This window comes from Hemiscyllium ocellatum, chromosome 9, assembly GCF_020745735.1.
Source record: "Hemiscyllium ocellatum isolate sHemOce1 chromosome 9, sHemOce1.pat.X.cur, whole genome shotgun sequence".
In the NCBI taxonomy this organism is placed as follows: Eukaryota; Metazoa; Chordata; class Chondrichthyes; order Orectolobiformes; family Hemiscylliidae; genus Hemiscyllium; species Hemiscyllium ocellatum.
This window is the reverse complement of record NC_083409.1, coordinates 94,256,224-94,281,391: the sequence shown is the minus strand read 5'-3', so window position 1 is coordinate 94,281,391 and position 25,168 is coordinate 94,256,224. Positions and strand designations below refer to the sequence as shown.

The window sequence follows — 25,168 nt, the reverse complement described above, 5'->3', positions numbered from 1 at the left end:
AGTTGCCTGAGGTGGGATTTGAACCCGGGTCTCTGGCGCTGTGAGGCAGCAGTGCTAGCCACTGTGCCACAGTGCTGCCTGCAGTGATCTACTGATTTCTGTCTTGAATGCATGACTGAGTCTCCACAGACCTCTGTGAAGAGATTTCTAAAGATTCCTCACCTGAATGAAACAGTTCTTATTTTCAGACTGTGTAGGGCAACCATTCATTCTCAGACTCTTGTCCCCCATTTGGTTTGAGAGATGAAGTCTCCCCGCCCCCCCCCACCCCCCGGCCCCCAAGACATTAGAAAGATCTGTCCTGCATCCTCCTCCTTGAGTTTGAGTTGAGTTTGAGAGATATGCTGACCCTTCGGTCCAACACATCCGTGCTGACCAGATATCCTATACAAATCTAGTCCCATTTGCCAGTATTTGGCCCAGATCTCTCTCAACCTTTCCTATTCATATACCCATCCAGATGCCATTTGAATGTTGTAATTGTACCAGCCTCCACCATTTCCTCTGGCAGATCATTCCATTCACGTACCACTTCCTCTGTCTGAAATAATTGCCTCTTTGGTCCCTTTTAAATCTTTCCCCTCTCACCTTAAACCTATGCCCTCTAGTTCTAGACACTCCAACCTCAGTGGAAAGTGCTTGCCTGTTTACCCTATCCATGCCCCTCATGATGTTTATAAACCTCATAAGGCCACCCCTCAACCTTCGATGCTTCAGGGAAATTCGCCACCACCTATTCAGCCTCTTCCTATAGCTCAAACCCTCTAATCCTGGCAACATCTCCTTTTAAATCGTTTGTGAACCCTTTCAAGTTTCAGAACACCCTTCCTGCAGCAGGGAGACCAGAATTGCATGCAATACTCCAAAAGTGGCTAAACCAATGTCCTGTGCAGCTGCAACATGACCTCCCAACTCCTATACTCAATGCACTGACCAATAAAGGCAAGCACACCAAACACTTTCTTCACTATCCTATTCACATCTAACTCCACTTTCAAGAAACTATGAACCTGCACTCCAAGGTCTCTTCATTCAACAACATTCCCCTGGACTTTATTATTTAAGTGTATAAGTCCTGCCCTAATTTGGTTTTTCCAAAATGCCCATGGCCCATCTGATTAAGATCTATTGTACTCTCAGGTAATTTTCTTTGCTGTCCACTTACTAACCATACCTCTTATTTTCACATCCAAATCATTAATATAAATGACAAAAGCAGTGGACCCGGCACCAATTCTTGTGGAACACCACTGGTAACAGGCCTCCAGTGTGAAAAGCAATCCTCCACCACCATCTTCTACCTTTGAACCAGTTCTGTATCCAAATAGCTAGTTCTCCCTGTATTCCATTTAATCTAACCTTGCTAACCAATCTATCATGAGGAACCTTGTCGAATGCTTTACAGAAGTCCATATAGATCACGTCCACTGCTCTGCCCTCATCAATCCTCTTTGATTTCAGTGATGAATGAACAAGAACACAAAGGTCCCTTTGTATATTGACACTGCCCAATCTCTCAACATTTTAAGAAATGCTCTGCATTTCTGTTGTTCATACATTTTGGCTGAAGAAAGTTTACTTTCTCCGCATCATTTCCTCATTGTTTTCTCTTAAAACAATCTTCCTTATCCAATAACAGAATCATGGCCTTCTGAGAGATGAGTGTATGAATCTAGTTTGCATAAAGAAGGGAGTTTAGAACACAAATATAGAAGTGGACAATTATTCATGTTTATTATTCCATCATTTCAAGATTTAGAAACACTGCAAAAATACGTAAGAGATGTACGGTAATAATTTTTGTCCATTGAAAAGTTGCAATTTGAAATAAGGAAAAAAAAATTGGTATGGTTTCTCCTTCCCTTTACATTATAGATGGAAGTTAGAAGTTGGAGCATAAACTGAAAAATAACAGACAGAGATATCCTGAGAAGCAGGGAAGATGTATACAGCGACTGAATGATGATGGAATTTTAAAATGTAGGTTAGGGCACTCAAAGTGAGAGAAAGGTCTGAGGGGAAAATTGGATAGAAGAATATAGGAAGTACATTTTGTGTAAGAATTAATATAAATAAAAATTGTACTCTCGATGCCTATTAATGACTACTTTTATGGATTTACTGCTGTGCTTGCTTTTCCATGCAAAGTCTATGGAATGTCCTTCAAACTAACTTATCTTTGCATTATGAATAATGCATTTTAAATAATTTTATTTTACAAGACTTTGTATTGGGAGTTCAGTATTTTAAAATGTCTTGCTATATTAAAGTTATGTGAATTTGCAATGGCTTTAGGCTTGTCTCTTGCTGTTCACCCTTGGTCCAAAGACTTTTTGAGACTAGCATCACTGGGTTAGCTGATTTATCTCACTATTTTTGTAATTTTGCATGCAGTGTTTAATTGTAAGTGGGATGTAAGTTAACTATCTTCTTCTCTATCTTTACCTATTGTAACTGTGCATGTTGCTGCATTTGTGTCTTCGATTTTGCATGTATTTTTGTGTTTCATTTGAGGGTTCAATTTTGCTACCAGCAACACGTTGACTAAAATAAGAGTGTTCTTAATTTGTGATTCAAATCTATTTTTCATTTCTATTCCCTTGCAACTTCCCTTTCCTGAGATTTAATGATCCATGTTGAAGTATAGATCTGCATGAGATGGAATTCAATGTTTGGCCATGTCTGAGTGAGCCTGAACTGTTTAGACTAAAAGTTGTTCAGTGATAGGAAACTGATCTTCATCTGTGTGCACTTGCAGGGGTCAATGAACAGATTTAGAATTTCTGCTCCTTCTGTTTCCAGAGCTATTTATGTTAATTCTTGTCAGTGTACTGGTAGAAACTAGCTAACTCTGCAATTGGCTGAAATACTGTACCACATTGGTGTATTTAACCATCAACTGAATGGGAGTCTCACTGTACGAGTTTTGTTTTGTCCCATTCATTATTTCATTTGTGATCCTTGTAAAAGAATATCTGAAAATAGGATAGGCTATTTGTTTGTAGGGAAGTGTCAGATGAGGTCTGCCAGTATAAAAAGATTCACTTAAAAGCTTTTTCATTAATCAACATATTGCTGATGTGTTTGATTTTTGTTGTATGTATACATTGCTGTATCATTTTGTGCCTAACCAAATGCTGTTCTAAATTGATTCCAAACTAATAAATTTGAGTAGTGGCCAATTATGGCAAGTCTTAAGTCAGCATGAAGTGTTATCTAATTCTGATTTTTGAATACTGGTCATTCATTTGACACTACAGACTTGCAGTAGGTCTGTAGTAAGCAAATGTGAACTTGTTTTAAGTTACCCATCCAAAGTATGCACACCGTGATGCTTTGCACTGCAATTACACTGTAACAGAAATAATTTCTACTTTTCAGTGACACAACTGAGCCAATAGATTTCAGTTGTGAAAAGGTGTGTCATTTATAGACAGGCCTTTTGCAATTTACTTGTCACCGACTGTCCTCAAAAGTCTGTTCTTGTGTATAAGCAAAATACCCACCATCCCAAAGCTCTGATCAGGTTACTGATATAGAACAACTCAGCTTTTTTCTGTATTACCCATGCTGGCTTGCAAGACCTATTTCCAAACATTTTTTCACAATTAATGATCTTTATTAACAAAAAGTGCAGTTGAAAACTGAACCAATTTTTTTCTCTTCTTTGGATTATTACCAACATGTATTGAAGATCTCTTGGTTATTGGTTTAGTGCTGCAGTAGAACCCGTTTTGAAAACCATATCTGAACCAGAATATGATGTCGTAAAAGCCTGTCTAAAGTGGATTTTATAGAGGAGGAACAGTTGGAGCTTCTACGTTTATCTGTATCTGTTTTTGAGCATGCAATGTCTCTCAATGTTGTAAATGGAAAACTAAATCCCCACAATAGATCATTTAACCAATTTGTTGCAGCAATATTAATGAATCCTGGAGGTTAGAGTTTGTGGTGGAACATTAAATGGTTAATTTGCATGCAATCTGTCGAATTTTGTTTATTTTTAAATGAGGCCACTTGTGCTATATTGGTCATCTCCTGAATAATATTGACCTTTTTGCATTTACTTTGGCTCCAGAAGATTGGTAACTGCTTTCCTGTAAATTCTTGATAAGGCTCCTTTTTCCTTCTTCTCTCCATTGGAACTGTCAATTTAAAAAAAAATGGTGAATCTAAACAGAGCAAGATACTCATGTGAAGTCTGTAGTACTGGTCATATTACCACTGACAACGCTTCTGTCTTTCTGGTTGCTTGAAAAATGTGGGCTAGTCAGCACCTAATATTGTCTTTCCTTTCACAGTGCTAGAATGCATGAATTTTCTGCTTCTCTGCCACTAACTGTAGTCCCATGTGTAGATGCTGTGTAGTTGTCTAACTTCTTTGTCTTTTTTCCTTACTTACCTAATTATAAACTTCAATCCCACTCACACCTTTTACCATCTGAGCTTAAAATGGTAAACTGCAAAACTACAAAATTAGGAGAGAATCAATTTACCTAGTGAGCTTGTATATATGTCTTGTCTGCAATTAAATGCTATTGCTATATACTGAGCAATTGTATTGTCTCGTAGTAATATGGACTTACCAGAATGTAGTGGTATTAGTATACAATGCTTTCAACCTCCATTTTTGAATGGGTTTTTTTGTTTTTTTTTCGTCATTATACATTTCACAAGTTTTTGCATTCATAATGCTGTAAGTATGCCTTAACTCTTTTTCTGTAGAGCTATCTGGTAAGATAATAATGTTTTCTTTCTCCAGATGACAGTAGACGTATCTCTGTTATAAACCGAGTGGAGTTAATCACTATCTATCTGATGGGACGTAATGAATGACAGCATTGTAAAATATTTATCTAACAGTAACAGCAGATTGCATGATGCATGTTTTATTTCTTTTAATTTCTTCATCTTCCTTACATTGTGTTTGATTCCTTTGCACCATTACTGGCCCGGAGAGAGAGGGTGGATCCAGATGTTTGCCACAACCATTTTGTAATTAGCTGCTGTGCAGTGTGTAAGAGCAGCTAACCACATATTCTTTGCCAGAGGAACCACCAACAATGAATCTTCCCTGAGACTAGTATTTGGAGATGGAGAAGGAGAAGTTCACATCCAGCAGCTGTGTGATGCAGCACACCCATCTGCATCACCATCAGAGATTATTCATGTATCTCTCTCCCCAGTGTAAATTTTCTTGTACCTTCTATACATTGCAGAATGTCAGTCCTAGATTTGCTCTTTCTTTCTACCTTGATGCTGACTGCTATCTCTCTCTATAACTCTCTCTATTTCTCTCTCTCACTCTCTCTCTCTCTCTCTCTCTCTCATCACTCTCTGACTGTTGGAGAGATCCAGACTCTGGTCTTGCCACTCTTGGGTAACAGCAGTATTTATACCAATTCACTTTTTCACCACCTTGAAGCTGTTTATAAATTATAGCCTTTGCGTAATCTGGCCAAATTGTTTTGCTTTCTAAATATAAGCCGTTGGTATTTGTCTGTTGGTAATTCATGATTGGACTATCTACTATGAACTCCAGGTTAGAAGTCAACAATAATGCCTCACAGTGACCTCATGAGAAATCTACATCTGCTAATGGATTGAGGTTTTGTTTTTTGAAAGGGAGGTACAATATTGCTCGGAAAATATTGGTATGGTGGGAGTAGAGAATTGAAAAGGTAGGTTACTGCGGCCAATGGTAATCCCTAGAATGTTAATTGTGGAGGGTTTAGCGATGGTAATAGCATTGAATATCAAGGGATGATGGGTGGATGCTTTCTGGTTGGAGATGGTCATTGCCTGGCATTTATGTAGCGTGTAGAGCTTAGACATCCTTCGAGTGTCTAAGTTTGATGTGTTTGCTCCAGACATTGAGTGGATAAGTGCTATCCCAATAGAGGAAACTTGTTTATGTTTTTGTACAGTTTCCCAACTGATAGCAACTGCAAGTGGAAGCAAATTTAACCAATTCTGCTTGCCAAGCTAACCTTGGTTTTCAATATTACCCCAGCTGGAAATGATCTTCACTTTGTGTGAACCGGAGGAGGTAAACATTTGTTATAAATGTCTTTTTAGACCCAGTCCACGAGTGTTTTTTATTAATTTCTCCGTAGTTCAACATGGAAATTGATCATGATAAGGTTCAAGATTTTTTTTCTCACTCATCTATCTGTAAGTGTTTGATATTCGGCACGGTGGCACAGTGGTTAGCACTGCTGCCTCACAGCGCCAGGGACCTGGGTTCAATTCCCGCCTCAGGCGACTGACTGTATGGAGTTTGCACGTTCTCCCCGTGTCTGCGTGGGTTTCCTCCGGGTGCTCCGGTTTCCTCCCACAGTCCAAAGATGTGCGGGTCAAGTGAATTGGCCATGCTAAATTGCCCGTAGTGTTAGGTAAGGGGTATATGTAGGGGTATGGGTGAATTGCGCTTCGGCGGGTCGGTGTGGACTTGTTGGGCCGAAGGGCCTGTTTCCACACTGTAAGTAATCTAATCTAATTCTGTTTCAGCGGGACTAAAAATTGTATTGGTTACAGTTCTCCCATACAGATTTAAAGTGACTAAATTACCCTAAACTGATCAGATGACCCATTAGGTTTATACATTATATAGATTATACAACACAGAAAGAGGCCCTTCAGCCCATTGTGTCCATGTTGATCATCAAACATCCATTTATTCTCACCCCTTTTCCAGCACTTGGTCTATATCCTCCTATGCTGTGGCATTTCCAGTGCTCTTATTGGTTATTAAATGTCTTGAGAGTACCCGCTTCAGCACACCCTTACAGGCAGTGAGTTCCAGATACCCTGAATGCTCTGGGTGAAAATTGGTTTCCTCAAAACCTATTCCTTACCTTGAAATTGTGCCCCCTGATTTTGACCCCTTTATGAAGGGGAAATGTTTCTCCCTATCTACCCTGTCTGTGTCCCTCAGAAGTTTGGACATTTCAGTTTTATTGCCCTCTCAGACTTCTTTGCTCCAAGGCAAACAATGCCAGCCTACTTAGTCTCTCTTCACAGCTAAATTGTTCCAGTTATCAAGTCATAGAGATGTACAGCATGGAAACAGACCCTTCGGTCCAACCCATTCATGCTGACCAGATATCCCAACCCAATCTAGTCCCACCTGCCAGCACCCAGCCCATATCCCTCCAAACCCTTCCTATTCATATACCCATCCAAATGGCTTTTAAATGTTGCAATTGTATCAGCCTCCACCACATCCTCTGGCAGCTCTTTCCAAACACATACCACCCTCTGCGTGAAAAAGTTGCCCCTATAGGTCTCTTTTATATCTTTCCCCTCTCACCTTAAATCTATGCCCTCTCGTTCTGGACTACCTGACCCCAGGGAAAAGACTTTGTCTATTTATCCTATCCATGCCCCTCATAATTTTGTAAACCTCTATAAGGTCACCCCTCAGCCTCTGACGCTCCAGGGAAAACAGCCCCAGCCTGTTCAGCCTCTCCCTGTAGCTCAGATCCTCCAACCCTGTCTGACAACATTCCAGAGAATCTCTTCCATGGCCTCTCAGTGTAACCTCGTCCTTTCCATAGTGTAGCGACGAGAACAGTGCACAGTACTCCAGCTGTGGCCTAACTAGTGTTATATCCAGCTGCATCATAACCTCCTTGCTCTTGTATTCAATGAATAAAGTCAAGGATCCCATCTTCTTATCCATCTTGTCTACCTTTCCTGTGCATATCTGTATACCTGCGTATGAAGATCGTTCTGATTCTTTCTACATCCTGGTCCTACCATTGAAAGTATACTCCTTTGTTTATTCTCTGAAGTGCATCACATCTCCCTTTTCAGCGTTAAATTCCATTTGCACTAGTTTACTCCATCTGATCAGAATGTCCATTTCATCCTGTAATCAAAGGCTTTCCTCCTCGCTGTTCACTTTTATTTTGCTGTTTGCTATAACAAGTCTACTACTTATGCCATAGCAAATATATTGTACTTCGATCGGTTGGTGACAATTGACGTACTAGAATTTTTAAAAAAACTCACTCGGACATATGCCTCACTGGCTGGGCCAGCATTTATTACCCATCCCTAATCGCCCTTACAAGGTGGTGGTCTGCTGCCTTTTTGAACTGATTTTATCTATGCTTTTAAGTAGACCCATAATGCTCGTAGGGAGGGAATTCCAAGATTTTGACACAACAACAGTGAGGGGATAATAATGAATTTCCAAGTTAAGAAAGTAGTTTGGAGGGGAATTGGTAGGTGGTGGTGTTCCTATGAATTTACTGCCCTTGGCCTTCTGGATAGTAGCAGTCATGGGTCCATGGTGCTGTGTAAGGATCTTTGGTGAATTTCTGCAGTGCATTTTGTAGATGGTATACACTACGCTAAACCATTTGTCGGAATCGAACAAAATAATGTTTCTTGGAAGGGTTACAAATATTTTAATTCAAACAATGCATAGAATTCAAAGTTTGTGAGAAGATTTGTAGCTCGGGTGCTCGTTGTTGTGGTTCTGTTCGCCAAGCTGGGAGTTTTTGTTGCAAATATTTCGTCCCCTTTCTAGGTGACATCCTCAGGGCTTGGGACCCTTCTGTGAAGCCTTCACAGGAGGCTCCCAAGCACTGAGGATGTCACCTAGAAAGGGGACGAAACGTTTGCAACAAAAACTCCCAGCTCGGCGAACAGAACCACAACAATGCATAGAATTTCATGGATATATTAATTTGGCTACTTCAATTGGCAATCTAACACTGGAATTATTACTCCGTAAACTAAAATATTTTACGATTTCCCAGCATCTCCCACTCAGCACCAATTAGCTGTACATTTTATTGGACAAATTTGGCACTCTGCCCCAGACAGACTGGCAATCCAGAGACAAGCAGGGAATTTGCTGAGTTGAAAAAAAATGCTCCAAATAAAATCCTTAAAGCACAGCTGACAATCTCTGCAGATCAGTGTCTGGAGAATTTGTGGATAGTTTGAACAATTATTAAAACTGTTTGACTGAAATAATAGCAGTCAAATCACATTGTCTTTTTTAAAATTCTTGAGTTAGTGAAAATATTGAACTTCATGACTTTTTGTGGGTTCTTTATTTGAGAGTTTGTCAACACCAGATGCTCATCTTGTTTTGCAACTTGTAATACCGCCAGTGGAAGACATCTGGTATCTATCACCTGTTTGATCAGAGATTAATCTTGAAGTGGAGAGAACTTAAGGGGTTTAAAGATGGAGAGAAACATGCTTCCTTCCAAGAGTAGTGGCATCTTCTCTGTAGGAGAGTGGAAATTTACAGGACTTTAAGTTCCTTTATTTTCACTTAAGTGAGCTGTTATGAAGGCCTTAGAATAGTACAGATTCTGCACTTTATGCATTGGATAATTTGTAAATTAGTGGATTTTTGTGCTTTATTTTTGTAGTTTGTAGAACTGATCAGATAAAAATGTCTTTAATCTCCTTATTGTCTTCCATGAAAGGCTCCTATTGGAAATGAGCATTTAAAGATATTCAGTGAAATTACAACATTTTGCTTACTATTTTCCATTAAAGATTTGTAATCATGTATTTCAATGGTGTATAAGTCTGTTTGAAAACTGAAATGTGTAAACATTCATTATCCTCTAACCAAATGAACTTATCTACATATAGAAAATAAATGTGTCCTCTTGCAATCTTTTCTTTAGTTCAACAGTTCATAATCGGTTTCTGGTCAAAAAAATGAAAGGAAAGGAGTTCCATTCTTCACTATTAAAATTCTGGATTTCTTTATCCTGAAAGTAGGCAGGTCTTCGTAAGGACATTAGTCAACGTGCTGTTTTCGATATGGTACTCCAGAACATGCAGGTGGAATATGCTGTGAGCTAAGTCTGTTTGTGCAATTTTCCAGCCATGTGGTTGGCATTTGATACAAATATTCACAGTCTATATAATATGTGCATTAACATTATTTATCTTAAGAATGAACCATTGCAGAGATGGGCATTATACAAAATTAGTATTTTATTCTGTTTTTGCCTCAAAGCAAAGTTATTACTTCAATTGTTGGTGGAACATAAGTGACCCAAGTATTTAATTTGTTTCTCTTTAATCTATTATATACTTCTTGAAGGCTATGGTGCTTTGAGTCAATATATTACCTTTTCTTGTGGAGAGATTTGTTTGATGTGGATTATAGGTAAACTTTAAATTTTTAACTTGCTCTTTTAGGGCCAAGGATTGCTGCCTTATTTTGCTAACTTCCGTCTGATTGCAGAATTTTCAACACCTTTTGTTAACCAGCGGTAGGTATATTTACTATTTATGTATAACTAAACAATTATAATTTGTAACATGTTCAGAGGTCACACGACACCACGTTATAGTCCAACAGGTTTATTTGAAATCGTGAGATTTCGGAGCTCTGCTGTTTTGTCACACTATAACCTGGTGTCATGTAACTTCTGACTTTGCCCACCCTAGTCCAACACTGGTACCTCCACATCGCTGTAACATTAAAGGGTTCAAAACAATAACTCTTCATTAATTCTTTACTTGCTTTTGACATATTTTTTAAAAGAAAGGTCTGGATTTTGTTGCTAAACATTTTGGCGTTTAATACAGACAATTTTTGAGTGCGTAAATCATTTGGAGATTCATGGCTCAGAAGAGAGAGTTAATGAATTGAGAATCTCGATAAGTTGCTCGATTTGATTTGCTGTTCTGCCATTGGCCCCAGTACAATGGGTGGTGGGGAGAGGTAAGTTTCAAGATGTTGTTGCCTTTTCATATTGGTTGGCAATTAAACTATTTTTAATATTTGCTTATGATGTGTGGACATCACTGGCACAGCCAGCAGTCAATGCCCATATCTGACCACCTTTGAGAAGGTGGTGATGAGCCACCATCTTGATTCACTGCAAACCTTGGGGTGTAGTGACACCCAAAGTGCTGTTAGGCAAGGAGTTCCTGGATTTTTACCCGATGATGATGAACAAACTGCTGCATAATTCTAAGTGAGGATGTATGACTTAGTATCAAATATCATTGTTTATGCTAACATTTTGTAACTTGTCTCACTTGGGTTTCATGCATTGTTCTGATTAAATATATAGTTTTTTTTTGTTTTTCTCTCCTGTATTCCTCTGTTTCTCCTCTTTAATGATCATGCTAACACAAATTCATTGTCCTTGCAGTCTGACTGAGATGTCTCTTAAGTGTGCTATATTTAGCTGTGGAGAACCAATTGCCTGTGTGTTGTCTTATCCATGTTCTGCCCCTGCATCATTCCAATCAGCCTGTTCAGTGACGTTAGTACACAGCACTGGAACAGGTGGGACTTGAACCCGGACTTTCCAGTGCAGGGGTAGGGTCACTACCATCACTGCACCACAAGAGGGTCCTAGTTCCTCGGATAGGTGTTATTACACATCTCTGGAGCAGATGGGAGTTGAACCTCCACTTCCTGTTCCAGGGGTAGGAATACTACCTCTGTGCCCAAGTTCCTCTGGATAATGTCTTTATGCCAACCATGTCCATCTGTTTCATTAATTACCTTCTTTCTGTGAGGAATCAGGAGCAACCTTCCACTTTGTGTATGTTTGGTGCACAACCCATTCATTTGAAATTGTAGTACTTTAATTTTTTTTGTTTGACTTAATGGGGACTGTTTGTGATTGGACTGTGTATTACCTTCCGTGTTACTGTATCACCTCGCAGGCAGCTTACAGGGAATGTTGGTTAGGATTGAGGCGGTTTGCTGCTGATTCTACAGTGTTTATCTCCATGAATACCATTCTGATAATGAAATTTGCTGGAATCTGGGTGACATAGAGTTCAGGGCTCACCTAGCCTAGGACTGACCTTTTCCATTTCACTTTTCAGTGGTAACATTATCACTGGATAATTTAAATGCAACATTCTGAGACTTCCCATTAACTAGAAGTGTATTGGACTAGCACAACAATGCCGTGTCGACAAGGTCAACGTAGTGGCTAGTTAACTAGCAATGGCTGACTCCCCTGATGCGTCAAAGCCTCTTCATCTATAACCTAATCAGCAATGTGATAGAGTGCTTGATAATTGCGTAACCTCAATGATGTTTTGGAAGCTTATTATGGAAGAGAAAAGTTAGCTTCCTTGTTGTTCTCAATAACCATATATATCAGAAGAATGCTTTATTTGCAATATGCAATGTTCACAAGATGCATTTCAGCAATTCAGTGGATCAGCTATGAACATTGAATGGTAGAGCATGCCTCAGTGGTCAAATGGACCAGACCTGTTGCTATTTCTTAAAGTCTTCGTTCAGCCCATTTTGTGACGTCCACCATTCAAGAAGCAGCAAAACAATTAATATCTTGGGAACAGCATTTCCACTTTGAAGTCAGTTCATTATTGCTGTGTAAATTATTCTCTCAGCCCCTGCATATCACCATTGCTCGAAAGACCACAGCAGAGAATGCTGAAAGCTTGCTGGAAAATGGGGAAGGCTGAGTCAATAAGTGAAGATAACTTTTTAAATATGAACTCATTGATTTTATTTCCCCCAAGGAGCAGGTTCAGCAGCACTTCTTCATCCATTTCAGTTACTCACATTCATTGATTTTGTTGCCTTTCATCAAAATATTATGTGTAGTGACGAGAAAAAGTGAAGGTCAGACAATGATCTGACTGGATCCACCTTTACCAATTTCAAAGGAATCGAGGAACCCATTGTCAACAGAAATTGCTTGCACATCTGAATGTCTTGAATGTGTTCTTTGAGTGCCAATTTGACTTGATAGCAAATTAGTCAGTGTGGTCCTCCTAAGCACATGGTCAAGTCAGAGTAATTCCTATATTTCTGACCCACCATTATAGCAAGGTTTCTGAATATTCATCATCCTCAGACTCCTATTAGTCTTGAATAAAGAAGGAAAGAAAACCTTTCAGTTATATGATTACTGAAATTCTCAAGTGCTTTACATCCAATGAAATACTTTAGAAGTATAGCCCCTGTTTATCTTTAATTCATTCATGCACTGAGGGCAAGGTCAGCATTTATTGTTCATCCCAGCGGGCAGTTAAGAGTCAGCCACATCGCTCTAGGTCCGGAGTCATGTGTACTCCAGAGCAGGGAAGGATAGCAGTTTCCTTCTCTAAAGGACATTAGTGAACCAGGTGGGTTTTTCCTGACCATCATCATGGTCATCATTAGACTCATAATTTCAGATTTCCGTTCTGTCATGGTGGGATTTGAACCCAGATCCATAGAACACGACCTGGGTGTCTGGATTTACAGTCCAGCAATAATGCTACTAGGCCATCACCTCCCCTGTTGGAATGTAGGAAATGTGGCAATGAATTTGTGCAAAGCAAGCTTCAAAAAACAATATTATGATGATGACTAGGCAACTTACAGTGCTGATCAATGGATAAATATTGGCCAAGAGACCAGGGCTAACTCCTTACTCCTCTTCAAAATAGTGCCAAGGGACTTTTTATTTTTTAAATCATAACCCCTCTTTTAAGGTCTCATCCAAAAGATGGAACTGTGACAGTGCAACATTCCCTCCATACTGCACTGGTGCATCAGCCTTGATTTTTTGCACTCAAGTTCCGAAGTGGAACTTGAATATCTTTATGTCCAAGGGCTGCCAAATTATTGTCAGATAACGCTATCACACTATTGCACAAGGGTATAGCTAACATTTTGGTCCAAGATTCTCAGATGGTAAGAAAAGCAAGAGGATGCTATCATTGGGTCAAAAAGTTTTTGGTGGGTGTGCAAAGGTGGAGAAAACTTCCATCCTCCTCAATTTTCTTTTTGAGGCAATAACAACTGGTTGTTACCTCCTCTTCAATGCTGTAATTAATGGGTGTTTTCAGAATTGAATGATGTGAAATATCAATGTCATTTTCTGGAGACTGCTAATTTTTCATCTGAGAAACAAACAGAACCAAATCATTGCAAGCAATTATTAATGTAATTGGATGTTAAATTGTGCATTTTTACTAATAACATGATCAAAAACTCTCAGCCATGATATTGCTGTAATCTGTAAATATACATTCATTTGCAGACAGTCAGCTCTATGGGTTTCTAACTAGATCCACCGTGATGAAAAAGTTTAAAACCTGTCAGAGAGCATCTAGAGATTGATGCTAATTACTGTCAGTGTTATATCTGACTCTAACCTCCACAACAGAGGGACTGTGATTAAAATTTTGCAGGAATTCTTGATTGCGTTTTTACATCAGCTCTTATGACAATGGAGTTCTGATTCTTAAAACATGCTGCAAGTATTGTCATTATGCTGTTCACAAAATATGTTGATAATTTAGAGGAACTAACTGTATCACCTCCAAATTTGCAGATGACTCAAAGCTGGGGGAGAGGGTGAATTATGAGGTTGATGAAGAGCTGCTTTAGTTTAATTTGGACAAGTTGAGCAAGCAGGTAAATAGATGGCGGATGCCATGTGGACAAATGTGAGGTTATCCATTTTTTTGGCAGCAAAAGCAAAGGCAGATTATTTTCTGATTAGCAATTAGATTGGAGAAGACCTGGGTATCCTTGTACAGTTGCTGAAGCTGTTCCATCATTTCCCACAAAGATCTGGTAAACATCTGATTCTAGTAACTGCAAGATGAAAAGTTTGAGTAAAGCTTTCCTTTAGTAATATTTCTTTGTGTTCACTTTGGCCCTATGCATAAGCCCTGAATCCAGTATGGTTTCTCAACTTGTCCCACACCACCATGAAAGATTTATTTCCATATGTTCTTGGGTATTTCTTTCCTGCAGTCTTTTTAGAATTGTACTGATTTTTATAGAAATTTTCACATTTCTCTGCACTTCTCTGTCCACCCACTCTACTGGCTTCTGTCTTCTTGAAGTCTATCACTGTCTTCTCCGGTTTGATAAGACTAACAGAGTTTATCATCTGCAAATTTTGAAATTGGCTTTGAATAGTCAGAAGTCTAGGTCAATAAAATACATTGGGGAAAAGCAGGGCTCTTAATACCATTCCTGGAAATGTATCAAAGTGGTATTTAATACCATTCCTACTGCAAATGTAATCTTCATCCAGTCCAAAAAAAAACTATTTACTATTACTGATTCCTGTCACTGAGCCACTTTGTATTCATGTTGCCATTTTCCCTTTAAGTTCATCTGGTTGAGCTTTGTTAAGCCTGTTGTGGCACTGCAGGTCAAGAGTTATATATGGGGGAAAGGCGATTACGATGCAATTAGGCAAGATTTAGGATGCATAGGATGGGGAAGGAAACTGCAGGGGACATGCACAATTGAAATGTAGAGCTTTTTCAAGGAACAGCTACTGTGGGTCCTTGATAAGTATGTACCTGTCAGGCAGGGAGGAAGTTGTCGAGCGAGGGAACCGTGGTTTACTAAGGAAGTTGAATCTCTTGTCAAGAGGAGGAAGAAAACTTATGTTAGCATGAGATGTGAAGGCTCCGTTATGGCACTTGAAGTTACAAGTTAGCCAGGAAGGACCGAAAGAAAAATTTAAGAGGAACTAGGCGGGGCATGAGATGTTGTTTGCAGATAGGATCAAAAAAACACTAAGGCTTTCCATAGGTAATCATAAATAAAAGAATGACTAGAGAAAGATAATCAAGGATAGCAGTGGAAAGTCGTGCGTGGAGTCAGAGGAGATTGGTGAAGCGCTAAATGAATATTTTTCAGCAGTATTCACACTAGCAAAAGACAATGGTGTCGAGGAGAATACAGAGATACGGGCTACTAGATTAGAGGTTCACAAGGAGGAGGTGTTAGCAATTCTGCAAAGTGTAAAAATAGATAAGACCACTGAACTGGATGGGATTTATCCCAGGATTCCCTGGGAAGCCGGGGAGGAGATTGCCAAGCCTTTGGCTTTGATCTTTATGTCGTCATTGACTGCAAGAATAGTGCCAGAAGACAGGAGGATAGCAAATGTTGTCCCCTTGTTCAAGAAGGGGAGTAGAGACAACCTTGGTAATTGTAGACCAGTTGAGCCTTACTTCGGTTATGGGTAAAGTATTGGAAAAGGTTATAAGAGAATTTATAATCATCTAGAAAGGAATGATTTCATTAGGGATAGTCAACACTTTGTGAAGGTGTAGGTCATGCCTCACAAACCTTATTGAATTCTTTGAGAAGGTGACCAAACAGGTGTATGAGAATAACGTTGTTGATGTGGTTTATCGGGATTTCAGTAAGGTGTTTGATAAAGTTCCCCAGGCTGTTGGACAAAATACAGAGACATGGGATTGAGGGTGGTTTGGCGGTTTGGATCAGAAATTGGCTAGCTGAAAGAAGTCAGATGTTGGTGATTGATGGTACACGTTCCTCCTGGAGTTCGGTTACTACTGGTGTACCTTAAGGATGTCCACTACTGTTTGTCATTTTTATAAATGACCTGGATGAAGGCGTAGATGGAAGGATTAGCAAATTTGTGGATGACACTAAGGTCTATAGAGTTATGGATAGTACAGAAGGATGTTGCATGTTACAGAGGGACATATATAAGCTGCAGAGCTGGGCTGAGAGGTGACAGAATGAGTTTAATGCAGAAAAGTGTGAAGTGATTCACTTTGGAAGGAGCAACAGGAATGCAGAGTACTGGGCTAGTGATAAGATTCTTGGTAGCATAGATGAGCAGAGGGATCTAGGTGTCCATGTATATGGATCTCTGAAAGTTGCCACCCAGGTTGATAGGGTTGTTAAGAAAACAAACGGTGTGTTAGCTTTTATTAGTAGAGGGATTGAGTTTCTGAAGTCATGCAGCAGCTGTACAAAATTCTGGTGCGGCCGCATTTGAAGTATTGCATACAGTTCTGGTCACGACATTATAGGAAGGATGTGGAAGCTTCGGAAAGGATTCAGAGGAAATTTACTAGGTTGTTGCCTGGTAAGGAGGGAAGGTCTTCGGAGGAAAGGCTGAGGCTGTTTTCATTAAAGAGAAGAAGGTGACTTGAGAGGTATAAAATAATCAGGGGGTTAGATAGGGTGGACAGTGAGAAGCTTTTTCCTTGGATGGTGATGGCTAGCACAAGGGCATAGCTTTAAATTGAGGGATAACAGATATAGGACAGATGTCAGAGATACTTTCTTTACTCAGTGTAGTAGGGGCATGGAACGCATTGCCTGCAAAAGTAGTAGACTCGCCAATTTTAAGGGCATTTAAGTGATCATTGGATAAACATGTGGATGAAAATGGAATAGTGTAGGTTAGATGGGCTTCAGATTAGTTTCACAGGTCGACACAACATCGAGGGCTGAAGGGCCTGTCCTGCGCTGAAATATTCCGTGTTCTACCTCGTCAAACATTTTCTGAAGTCCATGTACACCAACATCAATGTCAAATTCCAATAACGTTTAAATATGACATGCCATTAATAAGTCTGTGCTGATATGCATTACAATTTTTCCCAAATGACAGTTAGTTTTGTCCCAGATGATCATTCTGAAAACTCTCATGGCTGAAGTTAATTAACTCACCAAAGATTTAGAGGTTATCGGTATAGGCTTTGTATTTGTTCTCTGGCCCCATTCGTATATGCAAGAATGAATTTAAGATTAAGGTTCATGCTTCCACAATTTTCCTTCTTATTTCCTTTAGTATCCTTAGATGTATCTCATTTAGGAGGAGAAAGTGAGGTCTGCAGATGCTGGAGATCAGAGCTGAAAATGTGTTGCTGGAAAAGCGCAGCAGGCCAGGCAGCATCAAAGGAACAGGAGATTCGACGTTTCGGGCATAAGCCTGAAGAAGGGCTTATGCCCGAAACGTCGAATCTCCTGTTCCTTGGATGCTGCCTGACCTGCTGTGCTTTTCCAGCAACACATTTTCAGCATGTATCTCATTTAGCCCAGCTGATGTACCCACTGGGAGTGTAGCCAGCATACCCAAACCTAAATGATTGAGATCAAGAAAAGTCGGGTCAATGATTCGGTGATTATGTCAGCTGTCAGATTCTTCTTATATGGAGTCCAGTTACCTTTTTCACTTCCCCTCTATATTAAATCAAAATATTGTCTTAGCACGGAATTCAAGAAACACATTCTGTGATTTGTATTTGTATTTATTGAAATTTAAGCCTCAAGATCTTCTGGTTCTGAACTTAACAGTTCAAGCTGATCTTGAAATAAAACGATGCTAAATTATATTTACCCAGATTTATTTAGTAGTTAGCAAGTTTCCATTCAACACATTTGCAAAGGACTGTACATCATTAATAAATGAATGAAGTACCTATCCAAGTAAATGGATTAAAAATGAAGCATCTTGGAACGTGCAGATAATCCCAGTTTCAGAACCAGCAAATTAAGGTTATTGCTATAGTTTCCCAACATCAAACTTTAAATTTCACCATCCAATCCTAATAGGGCAGGATAGCAGGTCATATGCCTCTAGAGACACCTGACAATTGTTGTTAACTACGGAACAGATTGCTGAATGAGATCATCAGGGGAAAAAGAAAAATTAAATATTGTGTCTCTGTGATTCAATTAACTTTTCCTCTGGTGGAATTAAGCCAACCGGTTACTGGATGGGAATTATGACTGCAGCATTGAGTTTACTAAAGCCATGCACTTCTGTTGACAAATCTGACATACCAGCAGATTGCGTATGCTTCTGCCAGCACTGGGTCTTGAATGTTTAGTTCGTTTAGGAGTTCTTGAATTCCTAGTCATTGTACTGGAGCAGGGATAGCTCACTGCAATTATACCGGTCTCTGTGGGACCAAACCTGGAATATCGTACACATCTTTGTTCTCCTTATCTGAGGAAGGATGCTCTTGCTTCAGAGGGAGTGCAGCAGGAGTCTCACAGACTGATACCTGTGCTGGCAGGATTGATCTATGAGGAGAGGTTGAATTGACATGGAATATATTCACTGGAGTCCAGAAAAATGACGGGAGAATCTTGTAGAAATCTGTCTAGTCTTGTTGGAATTTTACAGGAAAAATGCAGGAAACATATTCCTGATGATGGGGAGTCCAAAAACAGGAGTCACAGTCTGTACAGGTACAGGGTAAATCATTTTGGACCTTGGCTGGAGAAATTTCTTCTCACCTAAGAGTGGTGACCTTTTGCAATTTACTCCCACAGAAAACAATTGGGAAAAGTAGCTGGGAACATGCTATTGATTAGGATGGTCACCTAAGATCATAAATGGTGGAGCAGGCTCAAAGGGCTATCTGGCCTACTCCTATTTTCTATGATTCTATTCCCAATTATATTTTCCATGCCATCTTTGGAATTCTGTCCCAGCTGATGTTATCCAAAAATCCTACTTCCTGCATGTAAATAATTTAATATTGGAATTGTAAATGAATGGGTTTCTGGCTGGCAATCCAGTAGTGTTGCCAGCAGCCAATCAAATCAGCTGTGTGAGGGCTCCATCTTTCTTTCAATGCTTTCTCATCATTACACTTTTAAGAGTTCTGGCTTCTGACATGATGGGTGGAGGAAGGTCATACTTGGAAAAAGAGGCAGGAGAACCTTAGTATTTTGATGAATCACTCTGGGTCAGCAAGGTTGTCACTGTAGTGATTGGAACTAGGTCAGCCAGGTGGGTCTCATACAATAAGTTCCCTGATTGGAGCAGTTACTCTGGTCTGACCAGGGAGTCCTGGCTGACAATGTCAGGGGTTCTGATCACTCTCTAGGAGCTGGATCTGAGAGAGCTAGGTATGTAAATAAAGGGTGACTTAGCGTCGTCGAAATGTACAGCATGGAAACAGATCCTTTGCTCCAACTCCTCCATGTCGACTAGATACCCTAAGTTAATCTAGTTCCATTTGGCTCATATCCCACCACACCCTTCCTATTTGTGTACCTATTCAGATGCCTTTTTAGTGTTGTAATTGTACCAGCCTCCACCACCACCTCTGGCAACTCTTTCTATGCACCACCCTCTGTATGAAAAAGTTACCCCCAGGCCACTTTTTAAATCTTTCCTCTTTCACCTTATTCCTATGTCCTCTAGCTTTGGACTCCCCTAAACTGGGAAAAACAGACCTTGTCTATTTATCCTATCCATGCCCCTCATGATTTTATAAACCTCTATAAGGTCACCCCTCAGCCTCTGAGGCTCCAGGGAAAATAGCCCCTGCTTATTCAGCCTCTTCCTATAGCTCAAACCCTCCAATCCTGGCAACATCCTTGAAAATCTTTTCTGAATCCTTTCAAGTTTTTGATGGGATACCAGACTTCGTGCAGTTATTTCAGTCATGTAACCTGGTTGTCAATTTATATTAACCACCTGATGAAGGAGCAGCGCTCTGAAAGCTAGTGCTTCCAATTAAACCTGCTGGAGTATAACCTGGTGTGTGATTTTTAACTATATTTAAATTGTCTTTGATTAGAATGCAAATGCAGGGATGGTACTTTCACTGTGATGTTACTTTGGAAGTAATACTGATCATTGCCCTTTGCTTTTCAGGTGGTTTTTTGAAGCATTAGGTTATCCAAAAACTTCCTTGCCAAACATTATTAATGGGTTTCTGATGACGGTGGTATTCTTTCTGGTGAGAGTTGCTGTAATGCCTCCATACTATAGCAAAATGATTTACACGTTTGGAACAGAGGCCTTTTACAAGCTTGGACTGCGAGCACAATTTGCTTGGATTGCGGCCAGCCTTTGCCTAGATGTTATGAATATAATGTGGATGTACAAGATCGGAAGGGGATGCTACAAAGTCTTGCTTGCCTGCAAGAAGCAGCAAGCAGACATTCAGAAAAATGGAAAACAACACTAGAGATTTGCTTTGCTTGTTCTCATTTTATTTTAAAACTCAGCATTCATAATGGTGTTTCATACACAACAGTGGAACCTGAGCCACAAACTAACGATATACTGTATTGCACTAAAGATCTGATTCATTATGCAAATGAAGATGACCATTGAATTTTGGAACGTATAAATGTACAATATTTACCATGTTGCAACAGTGTCATATGTAAATGATACGTACACTGAACAGCAATCCCCTTGCTTATTTATACTCATACAAGTAGAAGCTCTCAAACTGCATGAAGGTAAAATCCAACTTTGAGGAATTTATATTTTAGGTTTTGCATTTTGGAATACAATGCTTTGAATGCCATAAGCAATTGTAGACCTGCATCAAGAGCTTTCGTTGCCATGAAGGAAGTTGTTTTTGCTCATCTGAACTGCAAATAACAAATTTCTCTTCACTGAAAACTAACAAGAATAATTCACATTTATAGAGTGCCTTTGACATAGGAAGAAATCCCAAGGAAGAGAGACATATTGAAAACAGTTGCTCCTATAGGATTGGAAGATCACTTTATTTGCATGCATAAGTAGTTCCAAAACATAACTTATTTGGTTTTAATATTTAAATTATCATTTTTTTATAAATAGAAAAAAAATGATTTTTGATTAAGAAGTCATCACGTGATGTGTTGTCTGGTTGAACTTATGATACAAAAGAGGTTGCCTAATCTTCGCTGTCTTAGGAATTCTTAACTGTAACCAACTAGGCACGTAGTTGAAATTTGTTTCTGTTGAATCTAAAAATATATTTATGCAGATTATATTCAGAATACTTTCAGCAAGTAATCAGTGCTGTGTGATTTTATAATTTAATCTTGTACAATCATTAGTGAAGTGATTGCAAATTGTCATAGCTTTGGGTTTTGATTGAGTAATTTTAATTTGTAAATCTACTTATGTAGAATTGTATATATGAGTTTAATTGATTTTTCAATTCTGTACTGTGTAGGAGAATGTAACAGCCATTAAGATCTTAATTTCACATGAGGTGGATGGAACTATATGGTTTGTTTTTTTTAAGAAAAATCTAGCAATAATGTCCGGTGTATGGTTTTTATCACGTTCTTTAATGATTTCATTTGGGTTGACCAACACACCTTAATTTAATCATTATCTTAAAGTCCTCAAACATAGCATTATTTCTATGTTCGCAATGTAGAATTAATATTGAAGTGTTCTTTGTGATGCTGCTTTATTCTGTAAGCTAATTCTAGCTTTATAGGCTTTTTGTTGAATGATGATTGCTTCATTAGCTCACCAGGACTTGGAAAATTGACTAATTGAACCGTCTCCACAATACTAGGTCTCTTGATGTCAAAATACATCTGAGAGCAGTTGTGTTAACTGAATGCTTTAGATGGAACCCAATGGTATGACTTATTCAAGTTTAATTGTTTGAGAAGTTCAATGGAGAAAGTTGGATAAAATTGATATATTACTGTATTAAGTGCGTATCTGAATTGAATATGTCTTTAATATTATGCTTGATTCAGATGTCAGGTTGAAAAATTTTAACAGCGTCAAGTGAACAGGTCAACAACTTGCCAGTCTTGGTCTGCTTCTTTAATGCCCCTGAACTGAACCACCAATTAGTTACATGGGTGAATAATGTTGATTGAATTGTGTATTTGTATTTTGTGATCTTGCATGCATCTCAATTGCTACATTAGACTTTGATTGCACATGGAGTACTTAAGTACTAAAGCTAAAAATATTGTAGTTTTCTCTGAATGTTCAACTTTGACCTAGAACAAGTTTTTGATGAATTGATCTCACCTGCTGTTCAAGCCTACTCATTTTGTTTCAGCATCTGCACAGTAATTCCAATTTAACTTGTATGACCTGGATCTTTAAAGTGTTAGTTGTGGTTTCTTAAAAACAATCTTTTTTTTTCCCTCGCACATCCAGTTATTTAGTTTGCTTGCACATCTGGTTAGTGCTGCTTTCACCATTTAACTCTTAAAAGTCGGTTGGAGGGAAAAATTGCCTTAACATTTACTATTATTAAAGCATTGCAGTGCTATTTATTTAAACCAATTCACTCCTTCAAGTGTTAAGATGAAAAGGTCATTTTTAAAAAAAAAATCTTAATTTATCAGAATATTAGTGTGGAATTCAGATAAAACTGAGATTAGATTCCCTACAGTGTGGAAACAAACCCTTTGGCCCAACAAATCCACACCTACCCTCCAAATAGTAACCCAGCCAGTCCTATTTCCCTCTGACTAATGCACCTATCACGATGGGTAATTTAGCATGGCTAATTGACCTCACCTGCACATCTTTGGATTGTGGGTGGAAACTGGAGCATCCAGAGCAAACCCACACAGGGAGAATGTGTAAACTCCACACAGTCACCTGAGGCTGGAATCAAACCTGGGACCCTCGTGCTGTGAGGCAGTAGTGCTAGCCACTGAGCTACCATGCTGCCCCAGAAGTTTTGCAAAATATTCATCCATCGCTTCATAGTTGAAAGCATTATTTTGTTTAGCCTATTTTCTTTTTAAATCAACCCATTCAGTGATATGATTACACATCTCTGGAACAGGTGGAACATGAACCCAGCCTCGCAGTCCAGGGGTAGGGACATTACCTCTGCATCACAAGAGCCCCTCGATTGTTTCTGCCTAGTTCCAAACCAGGGCCTTTTGCATGTAAAGCAAATGTGACAACCACTACGTTATAGGAATGGTGTACCATTGAAAGTGTTGAAGATGTATGATGTCATTTAATGCAGCTGAGCAACAATTAGATTCCTTAAATGCATGTAGCTACCTTTGTCATGTAGCTACCTTTGTATTTTAAGAACACATGTCCTCACCATGGTGGTGTTTTCCAAAAAGTTATAAACTTAAGTTATTTCAATTTTAATAACATGAGTAAAATACTTGACCTTTAGGCCTTTTTAAATTATTGATATCAAACTAACAGTCTATTTATATCAAAACTAATACATTTTAATCAGTTATAGAAGCATATGAGGTTTTCCTACATTGCATGTGTATGTTAGCATAATCATCTGTCAAATAAATCAGGGATTTTTGCATACCAAATCAATATCCTATTTTGCAGTTAATTATTTGAAATAGGAGAATTGGAATGTGTGCGTGCACACACAATTTTTATGGCAATTTTAAAAGTTATAGATAAAAAAATGAGAAAAAAAATGGATAAAATTGTTCATCCGGTCATGTTTTGATTTTATGCAACTTTGTCTCTGTGGTTTTATGGTAGTTTTAGTTATAGACATTAAAGAGTTAAATTAATCTTCTGCAATGGCCAGTTCACAATCCATTCATTTTAGTACGCTACTGTTTTAAATTTGTACTGATACAAGATGATCCAGAGGCTTCCTGAAACTGTTGATACCTACTGAAGTACAGTTAAAAACTGGTGTAGCATTAATCCATTAGCCTATAAATAACTGACTTAATTCCTATTCATTAATCTCAGCCAGCAGCTGGGTTTTCAGAATTCGAGTCATGGAGATATTTAGAATAGAAGCAGACCCTTCGGTCCATCTAGTCCATGCTGACTAGATATCCTAAACTAATCTAGTCCCATTTGTCAGCGCTTGGCCCATATCCCTCTAAAACTTTCCTACTCATGTACCCAGATGCCTTTTAAATGTTGTAAATGTACCAACATCGTTTAGAACATCTCCTCACTGAGGGAGGAGAAAACATTTAAGAGTTCCAACCCCTAACTGCTGTCAGCTACAGACTTGTCTGTATTTAGGGAAGCCAGTGTCAGAATTGACTAATGTCCTTTGTGGTCAAGTAGCTAGCCAAGATTAGCTGCCTTAGGCTGGTGCAGCCAGCAGCAATTAAGGGTTGGAACTCTTACACATTTTTCCATCCCTCTGAGGCGAGATGCACTGTAAACAGTTGTAACAGTTCAGTTGCTGTGCATGGCTGGGATTAATACATTTACAGAAGACTGACTGATGTTACACCATGGTTTGTGAGGCATTGGAATGGGTGTGAAGTAGGTGCATCTTTACTATTTATAAATGTACCTTGGTAAGAATCATCTTCATTAAACAAAATTGTCTATAAATAAGTAGTGTGTTAGTTACATTAATGGCTTAATAAAACAATTATAATGTTTCAAGTAGATTTTATGAATTTTTAAAATATCTATCACTGTTTTCTAATTATGTACTGTAGTCAGCTTGTCTGCTGGATGTTACAGATATTGTCATTTGTTATTTAAAAGTTTTTATTTGGAGCAATATTTCATTTCATATTATTTGGCCTTAATAAAATTGATTCAATAAAATTGATTCATTTTTATTGGAAAAATATTTTAGGAGGACTGTTGTAACATTTTTTTGGATGTAGGTTTGCTCGCTGAGCTGGAAGGTTCATTTTCCGACATTTTGTCACCACACTATGTAACGTCTTCAGTGAGTCTCTGGACAA

At 38.8% G+C, this 25,168-nt stretch overlaps 1 protein-coding gene across 1 annotated transcript in view; it reads left to right on the top strand.

Annotated features, from left to right (window-relative positions):
- tlcd4a (TLC domain containing 4a) overlaps window positions 1-25,168 on the top strand; it is a 54,113-nt gene extending 28,945 nt beyond the window's left edge. The window contains exons 7-8 of the mRNA XM_060830573.1: window positions 10,186-10,259; window positions 20,388-25,168. Of these exons, the coding sequence (XP_060686556.1) occupies window positions 10,186-10,259; window positions 20,388-20,703 (390 nt within the window). The 3' untranslated portion in view covers window positions 20,704-25,168. The remainder of the gene's footprint in view (window positions 1-10,185; window positions 10,260-20,387) is intronic.